The sequence below is a fragment of the Tachyglossus aculeatus genome, chromosome 14 (genome assembly GCF_015852505.1).
Source record: "Tachyglossus aculeatus isolate mTacAcu1 chromosome 14, mTacAcu1.pri, whole genome shotgun sequence".
NCBI lineage: Eukaryota > Metazoa > Chordata > Mammalia > Monotremata > Tachyglossidae > Tachyglossus > Tachyglossus aculeatus.
Window position 1 is genome coordinate 6,903,088 of NC_052079.1, and position 10,944 is coordinate 6,914,031.

Here is a 10,944-nt window from a genome sequence, read left to right on the forward strand (position 1 = left end):
CAACATACAGAGACAGTCCTTACCCAACAGTGGGCTCACAGTCTAAAAGGGGGAGACAGAGAACAAAACCAAACATACCAACAAAATAAAATAGACAGAATAGATATGTACAAGTAAAATAAATATGTACATCCGGAAAAATGGGGATTACGACTGTGAGCCCTAGGTGGGACGGGGCTGTGTCCAACCTGATTAGCTTGTATCTCTCCCAGCATTTAGTACAGTGCCTTAGAAAGCGCTTAACAAATACCACTAAAAAAAAAAAAACGCTCTGCCTGACAAGACTAAAGGCTTAGGGAACAAATGGGGACAGGGACCGTACGGCACCCATCACGCTGAATAAAGTTCAAAAAGGTTTACGATGGGCAAAAGCAAGCACTCGAAGTCTCACTCGACAAGAAAATTAAGCATACAGGGACGTACAAGGTGAAAAATTATTTTTACTTATCTCTAATTTGGCTAGAAGTTCTCAGCACAAATTACAATAATTTCAATAAATTCCACTGTTGAATAAGTTATTTCTCCTTGCTCTCCTCACAGACCGCCCTCCCTTTTTGCTTGGAGGAAAAATCCCAGTGAGACGAAGAAAAAAAAAACCGTGGGCTCAGTTTGGCAACCCTGGGTCTGACTGGAGGGGAAAATCCTGACTGACGGAGTGTGGCCAAGCGCAGCAGATGAGGAGGGAGAAGGACGTTTTACAGTAAATGCTAGCCTGGCTCCGAAAGGGCTGGCGGCAGCCAGAGGAATAGGAAGCCCGCACGGTTCTCCGTCAGAGAGAGGCGTCAAAGAGGCTGCCTGGGGGAACCGGACGATCCTGGAAGTTGGCTGTCCACTGGGATGAAACACCGAGGGATTTCCAATACTCCCAAGCCACGGTCGCTAGGGTGATGTTCGTAGATGGCTGGGGGTAGGGGTGGGGTGGGGAGAGAGACACAGGCAGAGAGACAGAGAGGGAGACAGGCAGAGACGGCGCCTTTCCAGCAGAGCTCTCTCTGAGAGGTGTGGAGAGAGCAGAGCAGGGACATTCTGGCCCCTGAATGGGCAGGGGCAACTCTAGACAGGATGGGTGCTTCAGGGACTAGGGGTTCCCGCTTCTACAAAATGGCAGAAGGAAAGAATGGTCACCCACAGAGACCCACGGGGCTCTCCAATTGACAGTAGTGCTAACAAAGCCAAGCCAGAGTTGCCTGGCTCCCTGAACGGAAAAGCCAAACACACTACATGAAAGGCTTGAATCGCGCTACAACAAAGTGTTCCATCTCCACTCCCCAAAGAGTGGATCTTTGGTATTGGAAGCCAAGGCGAAGTGAGAAGGGGGAGGCAGAGAGAGAGAGCGAGGGTCACAGAGTGGATGTGCATGAAGCCTGCACTCCCTGAAATACAGGTTCCCACTGACTGTGAGCCACATTGTAGGACAAGGACTTTAACCTGATTATCTCGTCTCTATCCCAGTGCTCAGATACAGGCATGTCACACGGCGCTCCCCAAGTACCATTATTATTATCACACTATTATTGTAATCCCGTCTACAACAGGGATGTGTTGGGGATTGCTGCTATCCGGGACTACTTCGACCTCCATATGGACTCACTGATAAAAGTCGGTCAAGGTTCCTAAAACATGAACCGCTATCGTTTTAAAACTGGAAGAAAAGATAAAGGGGATAAACTATGGACAACGAGTGGGATGGATATTCTCTCACTACCGCATCGTCGGTCCAGCGACTGACAGATGCCTTATGGTATGAAATTGTTTCATTTCATTCAAGGCAAGCCCAAAAGTCTTTTAAGTAGTCCGTTGGCTTTCAGGGATTTTTGGCTCGGGGTTTAGCCGGCTCCGGCTGTCCCTCCGGTGGCCAGCAGCTACGGTCCTTCTTCTTCCGGGGCCGCGGCCCACCTCCCCAACCACGCGTTCCTTTCCCCCCGACCCCCCAACCCCCGCGGCTGCCCGGGGCCCAGACAGCCTGCCCGGCCAGGAGCTCTGGGATAAGTTTCCTAGCGCTTTCACCATTGACTGCTCCTACTTGCAGCCGCCTCGGGGGTGGCATTTGAGGGCATTTGCGGCTTCACCCGGTTCGTAGGGATTTCAACACAACAGACCTTCGTGAATAGACACCACCATCGTGGACGGTTTGTTTTATTTGTTAATACGTTTTTTTTCGTTGTCTGTCTCCCCCTTCTAATAATAATAATAATGGCATTTATTAGGCGCTTACTATGTGCAAAGTACTGTTCTAAGCACTGGGGAGGTTACAAGGTGATCAGGTTGTCCCACTGGGGGCTCACAGTCTTAATTCCCATTTCACAGATGTGGGAACGGAGGCCCAGAGAAGTTAAGTGACTTGCACACAGCTGACATATGGCGGAGCGGGGATTTGAACCCATGACCTCTGACTCCAAAGCCCGTGCTCTTTCCGCTGAGCCACGCTGCTTCAGTAGTCATCACCTTGTAACCTCCCCTTCTAGACTGTGAGCCCACTGTTGGGTAGGGACCGTCTCTATATGTTGCCAACTTGTACTTCCCAAGCGCTTAGTACAGTGCTCTGCACACAGTAAGCGCTCAATAAATACGATTGAATGAATGAATATACAAATATATATGTATACATACATGTCTGTACATATTTATTACTCTATTTATGTATATACATATATACATATATATACCTCCTTCCCCTCCCCACAGCACCTGTATATATATTTGCACAGATTTATTACTCTATTTTACTTGTACATATCCACTATTCTATTTATTTTGTTAACGATGTGCATCTAGCTTTATATTTATTTATTCTGATGACTTGACACCTGTCCACGTGTTTTGTTTTGTTGTCTGTCTCCCCCTTCCAGACTGTGAGCCCGTTGTCGGGTAGGGACCGTCTCTATGTGTTGCCGACTTGTACTCCCCAAGCGCTTAGAACAGTGCTCTGCACACAGTAAGCTCTCAATAAATACGACCGACTGAATGAATGAATGAATGAATGAATGAATGAACTGCGGTCTTACTTACCGGCACTGACGGCGGCAGGATCTGGGCTAAAATCCAGACTATTCTGAAATATACTCCTCGATACTCTTTTTCTGCTAAAACACAAATCTTCGCTGACTGGCATCCCTAGAGAGGATCTTAATTTTGGAGATGGGGCGATGTCGTTTGCTGAGAACTATAAAAAAGAAAAGAGAATCATTTATTAGAGAGCATATTCGTTTTGTGTCGATCGCTAAAAGAGCCGGACTTCATTCTTCCCCGGTAAGAGGAAGACAAAAGTTAAAAACGCATAAACGCAGTATGACGACAAACTAATTCTGGGCATGGCGTGATCACCTGCCCTCGACCAGCCAGGGTCACTAGCAGTCGGACACTTGCCGGATGCTCTTAAGGTTGCCCCGATTCCAACTCTCGGCCCTGACTTCTCTTCCCACCGTACAATTTCTGGCTTAAAGAACCGAAGCGGAAGATACATGACAAGAAAGTTTTATGGCAACAGTCCTAGGGAACCGTCCTGTGGTCGACAATCCAACAGGACCCAAAAGAATTAGAAAATTCTATAAAATGTTTAGAGAGTCAACCTTGAAGGGTGAACCAGGCGAGGAAAAACTACACAACATTTCGCTTTCCCCCCGGGTGGGAGCTTATTTCTTAACAGATGCTGAATTCAAACCATGTGTGTTGGGGGTATCATGTGACCAAGGGGTCTTCCTAAAGGACATGCTGAAGCATTTCAAGATTGTTCACAATTACCAGACTCACACGATAACGTGATTCCGAGTCGGTGAAGCATTTAAAAAAACCCAAACATTTGCTACTAAATGACCTTGATGTGAAGGAGACTTGCAATGTAGCCTTTTCTTTAAAACTTTAACAACTTTAAAAGCAACTTCAATATCAATCTTGTTGCGGGGCCTGGCACTGCCAAGATCTTGAAATAATCTCTCAAATTCTTCTGCTACCTTTCTGTCCACCTATGGGGAATGGGAAATGGAGGAACCTTATCGGGACTGACTCGGGGTAATCAGGGGGGCCATTAAGGAAGGGGAGAGCAAGGCAAGGGGCAAGCTAAGGAAGGGAGCGAAGAATGAGACAGTGATTTCCCTTAATCTATCTTTTTTACTCCGCTTTCCTCGTCCACGTACGAGGGGCGCAGAGAGGGGGAACTTTCCCCATCACCGATTACTACCAATACGTCCATTAAGTACCTCTACTAGGCACGCTCACACTCTGGTATAGCTCATCGATTTTATCCGCTCTCTGCCCCAGTTTATTCCAAACTTCTTGGGGACGGAGAGCGTGCCTTGTATTAGGGTCCCCAAGCCCCTAATACAGAGCTTTGCCCTCAGTACAAGCTCGGTCTTGTGAACACTGACACCGCGCTGATGCTACTTACACGTGCTACGCACCCCTTAAGGAGCCATCAACCGTTTTTAGTGAGCGCTTACCTTGTGCAGAGCACCGTACTGAGCTCTTGGGAAAGCACCCTAAAACAGAGTTGGTAGACAGGGCCCCCTCCCACCAGGCGCTTACAGTCTAGAGATGGAGGAACGGTGAGTTGGCCGGCGTTAGACGGGCGGAACGAGCCGCCTGCCGCGGCACACCCAGCACCTTCTCCCCCTCTGCAGCTGCCAGGATTCACCGTGCACCGACTGCACGCACGGCACGACCCCTGGGCTTTTGGAGAGAACAACTAAGACGGCACATCCGGATCCCTGCCTTCGAGAAGCTTGTGGGGGAGACGGACCTCTAAATAAGTCAGTGACGAGGAGGAAGTGATTAAAAGAGTGAAACGAGAGGCGCTGAAGTGCTGCGGGACGGGGTGAATGCCCAAGGGCTCGGTGGCGTGGAAAGGCTCAAGTGGCAGCAGGCTTCTGGCCGCGAGACGTTGCCTAGAAGTTTACGACGCCGTCACCCCGCGCGTGCATTGCCTCCGTATCAAAAACCCGCGGGGAACGGCAGGAAGGAGTTTCGCTCAACTAAAACCAAAAGTTCAAGCCACCCACCGATGAAACTTGGCACATCTGATGGGGATTTTAGTTTCAGAGGAATATTACGCATCAATTTAAGCCAGAAGGGTGGGTGGGGGGGGGGGAGAGAAAAAACAAACCTCAAAACACCCAAGCTATTTATAGAGAGAAAAACCGAAACCTGTATATATGTTTGTACATATTTATTACTCTATTTATTTATTTTACTTGTACGTATCTATTCTATTTATTTTATTTTGTTAGCATGTTTGGTTTTGTTCTCTGTCTCCCCCTTTTAGACTGTGAGCCCACTGTTGGGTAGGGACTGTCTCTATATGTTGCCAATTTGTACTTCCCAAGCGCTTAGTACAGTGCTCTGCACACAGTAAGCGCTCAATAAATACGATTGATGATGATGATGATGATGTGATCTGTCCCCCAATCCAACAAAAAGAGAGCGGGGAGGGGGAGAAGAGGCACGGAGGTATGCCTTTTCACAGTGAGCCACTCTCACTGTGGGCAGGGGATGTGTCTGTTGAGTTGTTCTATTGTACTCTCCCATGTGCTCAGTATGGTGCTCTGTACACATTAAGCGCTCAATTTCAGAGATGCAGCGTGGCTCAGCGGAAAGAGCACGGGCTTTGGAGTCAGAAGCTCATGGGTTCAAATCCCCGCTCCGCCAAATGTCAGCTGTGTGACTCTGGGCAAGTCACTTTGCTTCTCTGCACCTCAGTTCCCTCATCTGTAAAAATGGGGATTAAGACTGCGAGCCCCCCGTGGGACAACCTGATCACCTTGTAACCTCCCCAGTGCTGAGAACAGCGCTTTGCACATAGTAAGCGCTCAATAAATGCCATCGTCGTTATTATTATTATTGCTAAGTACAAACGACTGACAGGAACCTTACAATAACAGCAATAATAATCGTGGTATCTGTGAAGCGCTTCCTAGGTGCCAGGCACTAAGCACTGGGGTAGAGACAAGTTGATCGGGTCAGACACGGTCCCTACAGAGGAGGAAACTGAGGCACAGGGAAGCTAAATGACTTGCCTACGGTCACGCGGCGGAGCCGGGACGCCTCATCAGGAAGACGACTCGGGATACGGAAAGAGTAATTAGCGAGCTTCTCGACGGTATCTGGTTAGGGACTCGGTACGGCGCTCTGCACGGAGCAGGCGCTCAAATACCGACGCTGCCGATGAAGACGACGGAGTATTCGGGGAGCTTCTAATTGTAAACTCGTGGACAGGGAACGTGTCTACCAACTCTGCCCTACTGTACTCTCCCGGGCGCTTAGAACACTGCTCTGCACACGGGAAACGGTCGGTAGATCAAAACGATCGATCCGCTGTTAATTCCTCTGCCGTAACGGGGTTGAACCACCTCGACAAAGGAATGGCTGGAAAGTTCGCGTGACAGATAAAGGTTAAAGTCTTTGTTACTACCGTTTGCGCAAGCACTAGATACAGGTCTATCAAACGGCGCACGCCCTCGAAGGCAGCTCCGCCCAGGAGCGTTGCGAGCAGGGAACGTGTCCGCCAACTCTGTTGCCCTGTACTCTTCCCAAGTGCTCAGTACGGTGCCCTGCACCCGGTAAGCGCCCCATTAATACCTCCGCTTGATTTTTCCAAGTTCTAAGCACGCCGCCACCTGAGACGTCCCCTCGGCAGCGTTAAGATCACGGATTACGTGAACTCGTTTGTCGGAAAAATCCGCCCGGCGTTACCACGAGAGTTATTGAGCTAACCCGGGAGCCGAAGGGCGCCGCGGTTACGCCGAGGACCCCCTCAAATACGGAACGGCGATGACGCCGTCAGACGGAGAAGCCAACTCCGCGATCCGTGGGTGAGAACCTCCAGCGCGGCAGGCTATTTCAATTTTTAAGGGTCCCACCGCCGACCGACCGCGTTTCAATTTCTACGGCAAGATCCGACCCCCCGGCCGGCTGAACACCCGGAGATTCGGACGGGTTGGAGAGGGGGTGCGGCTCAGTGGCAAGAGCCCGGGCTTCGCTTCTCTGCGCCTCGTTCACCTCGTCCGTAAAACGGGGATTGGGACCGGGAGGCCCCACGTGGGTGGGCCAGCCCGATTCCCCCGTGTCGACGTCAGCGCTCGGAAGAGCGCTTCGGCGGGCGCGGGGTGAGGGCGCGGCGGCCCCCGCGACGGAAAGCGGCGGTCTCGGGCGTTTTGGGGCGGGAAGGCGGGGCGTACCTGGTCCGGCTCCCGGGCGCGGGCCGGCCGGCTTCCCCCGCCGACTCCGAGCGGGTCCGTCTCCCAGGGGAACCGGTTCTTCCCTTTGCCCGCGCTGAACACCCGGCGCGGGCCGAAGGTCCGACGCTCGGCGCCAGAGGCGGAGCCGCGCGGGGCGTCCCCGGAGCAGTCGTCCCCGGGGGAGGAGGAGTCCCCGAGGAGGCAGTGGGCGCTCCGCGTCCTGTTCCCCGCCAGGAGCCAGTCGGCGTCGGCCCCGCCGGGGGCCGCGGGCGGCCCCGCGGGGCCGGCGTACTCCACGAAGCCCTGCTCGGTCAGCCTGGGGAGGGCCTTCCTGGCCAGGCGGGCCCGCACGGCCTTGAGGACGCCGTCCCCGTCGCCCGGCCGCTCCAGGGCCTCCACGGGCCCGAGGAGGCCGGCGGCGCGGGCCGGGCCGGCGGAGGCCGCCAGGACGGCGAAGGCCTCCAGGGCGGCCCGGCGGACGCGGCCCCGGCCGTCCAGCAGGGCCGGGGCCAGGCCGGCGGCCAGCGCGGGGAGGTCCAGGTCCCGGGCCGGGTAGGTGAGCAGGGCGCCGATGCAGAGGTTGACCACCTCCTCGCGCACGCGGGCGTGGGCGTGGCCCAGCCGGGCCAGCAGCAGGCCCAGCACGGGCCGGGGGCCCGCGGCGCGCATCAGCCGGCCGAAGATCCTCAGGTACTCGCGCTTGATGACCGGCTTGTTGTCGGGCAGCGCCTTGGCGGCGGCGGCCACGACGGGCCCCAGCAGGGGCAGGACCCGCTCCCCGAGCCGCTCCACCAGCAGGCGCAGCGCCTGCAGGGCCCCGCGCACCACCTGGAAGTTGGGGTCGTCCAGCAGGCCCGACAGCAGCCCCACCAGGGCCGGCAGGCCGGGCCGGGCCGCCGCGCCGGGCTCCAGCCCGCCCACGGCCCGCTTCAGCTCCTCCACGGCCCGGGCCCGGCTGCGGTAGTCGTGGCGGTCGAGGAGCCGGGCGCGCAGGTCGGCGGGGAGGAGGAGGCCGCCGCCGCCGCCGTCCCGCCGGGGCGAGGGGGCCCGGGCGGCCAGCCGGCGGTCGTAGCGGGCCCGCAGGGCGGGCGGCAGGCCCGACAGGCAGGCCTCGAACCCGTCGGGGCCCAGGCTCGCCCCGACGTGCCGGAGGGCGGCGAAGGCCGCCTCCGCCTCCTCGCCGGCCGGCCCGGCGTCCGCTCCCGGGTCCCCGTCGGGCAGGCGGCGGGCGAGCGCCAGGGCCAGGGGGGCGAGGTGCGGGGCGAGGCGCGGGGCGAGGCGCGGGTCGGGGGCGAGCAGGGCGGGCAGCAGGCGGGCCGTGCGGGTGCGAAGGCGGGGGTCGGGGCTGCCCAGCCCGTGGCGGGCCAGCGCCCGGAGCACGGGGCCGGGCCGGCGCCTCAGGCAGCGGCGCAGCACGTGCAGCGCCTGGCTCCGCACGCCGGACTGCTCCTCTTCCTCCTCCTCCTCCTCGTCGTCCTCCTCCTCCCTCAGGGCCAGCACCAACGGGGGCAGCAGGCCCAGGCGCCAGGACAGCAGCAGCTCCTCGTCGTCGTCGTCCCCGTCCCCGTCCCCCTCGAGGGCGTCGGCCATCAACCTGAGGCAGAGGCGCTTCTGGGGCCGCCCGCCCTGGGCCAGCGCCCGCCCCAGGGCCCGGCCCAGCGCCCGGTACCGGGCCCGGGGCCCCCCGGGGCTGCGGCCCAGCGCCGCCCGCACCGCCCGCAGCGCCTCGGACGGCTCCGACAGGCCGCCCCACAGGACGAGCTGCGCCGCCAGGGACTCCGTTTCCTCCTCGCCCCCTTCTTCTTCCTCGGCCTCCTCGTCGTCGTCGTCGTCGTCGTCGTCGGAGCCCCCGCCCGGAGGCGTCATGGCCCCGGCCGTGCGGCTGCCGTCAGGGCCCGGCGGGGCGGAGGGCCGGCCGCAGACGCTCCGCGGCCCGAAGGCGGGAGGAAGAGGAGGAGGAGGAGGAGGACGGGGGGGACGGGGAGGCGGCAGGAGCAGCGCGGGGGGCGCGGCCGCCATGGAGGCCCAGCGGGAGCACGACGAGGAGGGTGCGGCGGCCGAGGCTCAGGGCAAGCATCGCCGTCGCCCGGGGAGACGGCTGCCCTCGTCCCTCCCCCGTTCGCTGTCTTTCCCGGTGACGAGGGTCCCCGGCCCGGCCGGACACACACGGCCCACCGGCCAGCCCGCCCGCCCTCCCTCCCTCCGCAAAATGGCCCCCAACGCCGACCGGGCGTCACCGGGAGCCCCGCGGGCCCAAACCCGCCGCTGCCATGGCGACGGGGCTCCGCCCGATCTTCGGGGTGTGTGTGTGTGGGGGGGGGGGGAAACGTTGGGTCCGGGCCCCGGGGGCTGCTGGGAAATGGAGTCCGGTGGCGGAGGGAGGGAGGGAGGGAGGAGGGCCCAAACCGGCCGCTTCCATGGCGACGGGGCTCCGCCCGACCTTCGGGGGAGGGGGGAGAACGTTGTGGCCCTGCCCCAGGGGCTCCTGGGAAATGTAGTCCGCTTCCGGTGGCGGAGGGAGGGAGGGAGGGAGGAGGGCTCAAACCCACCGCTTCCATGGCGACGGGGCTCCGCCCGACCTTCGGGGGGGCGGGGGTGGAGAGAACGTTGGGTCCGGGCCCCCGGCGCTCCTGGGAAATGTAGTCCGCTTCCCCCTCGTCCCCCTCTCCATCCCCCCCATCTTACCTCCTTCCCTTCCCCACAGCACCTGTATATATGTAGATATGTTTGTACAGATTTAGTACTCTAAATTATCTAAATTATCTGGATTATCTTTGTCCAGAAACGCTCTGGGCATATTACTCCCCTCCTTAAAAATCTCCAGTGGCTACCAATCAATCTGCTCACCAGGCAGAAACTCCTCACCCTGGGCTTCAAGGCTGTCCATCCATCACCTCGCCCCCTCCTACCCCACCTCCCTTCTGTCCTTCTCCAGCCCAGCCCGCACCCTCTGCTCCTCTGCCGCTAATCTCCTCACTGTACCTCGTTCTCGCCTGTCCCGCCATCGACCCCCGGCCCACGTCCTCCCCCGGGCCTGGAATGGCCTCCCTCTGCCCATCTGCCAAGCTCGCTCTCTTCCTCCCTTCAAGGCCCTGCTGAGAGCTCACCTCCTCCAGGAGGCCTTCCCACACTCAGCCCTTCCTTCCTCTCCCCCTCGTCCCCCTTTCCATCCCCCATTTTACCTCCTTCCCTTCCCCACAGCACCTGTATATATGTATATATGTTTGTACATATTTATTACTCTATTATTTATTTATTTATTTTACTCGTACATATCTATTCTATTTATTTTATTTTGTTAGTATGTTTGGTTTTGTTCTCCGTCTCCCCCTTTTAGACTGTGAGCCCACTGTTGGGTAGGGACTGTCTCTATATGTTGCCAATTTGTACTTCCCAAGCGCTTAGTACAGCGCTCTGCACACAGTAAGCGCTCAATACGATTGATGATGATGATTACTCTATTTACTTATTTATTCATTTTCTTGTACCTATCTGTTCTATTTATTGTATTTTGTTAGTATGTTTGGTTTTGTTCTCTGTCTCCCCCTTTTAGACTGTGAGCCCACTGTTGGGTAGGGACCGTCTCTAGATATTGCCAACTTGGACTTCCCAAGCGCTTAGTCCAGTGCTCTGCACACAGTAGGCGCTCAATAAATACGATTGATTGATTGACTCCGTTGGCGGCCCCGGCCGGCCCACCACAGGGAGGGAGGAGGGCTCAAACCGACCGCTTCCATGGCGACGGGGCTCCGCCCGACCTTTAGGGGTGGGAGGG

The 10,944-nt window shown here is 57.2% G+C and overlaps 1 protein-coding gene across 1 annotated transcript in view; it reads right to left on the bottom strand.

Moving 5' to 3' along the window:
• TOGARAM1 (TOG array regulator of axonemal microtubules 1) overlaps nucleotides 1-9,285 on the bottom strand; it is a 40,464-nt gene extending 31,179 nt beyond the window's left edge. Inside the window, exons 1-2 of the mRNA XM_038756290.1 lie at nucleotides 7,170-9,285; nucleotides 3,010-3,163 (exon numbers count right to left, since the gene is read on the bottom strand). Coding sequence (XP_038612218.1) covers nucleotides 3,010-3,163; nucleotides 7,170-9,188 — 2,173 coding nt within the window. The 5' untranslated portion in view covers nucleotides 9,189-9,285. The remainder of the gene's footprint in view (nucleotides 1-3,009; nucleotides 3,164-7,169) is intronic.
• Between the last annotated feature and the right edge of the window lie 1,659 nt (nucleotides 9,286-10,944).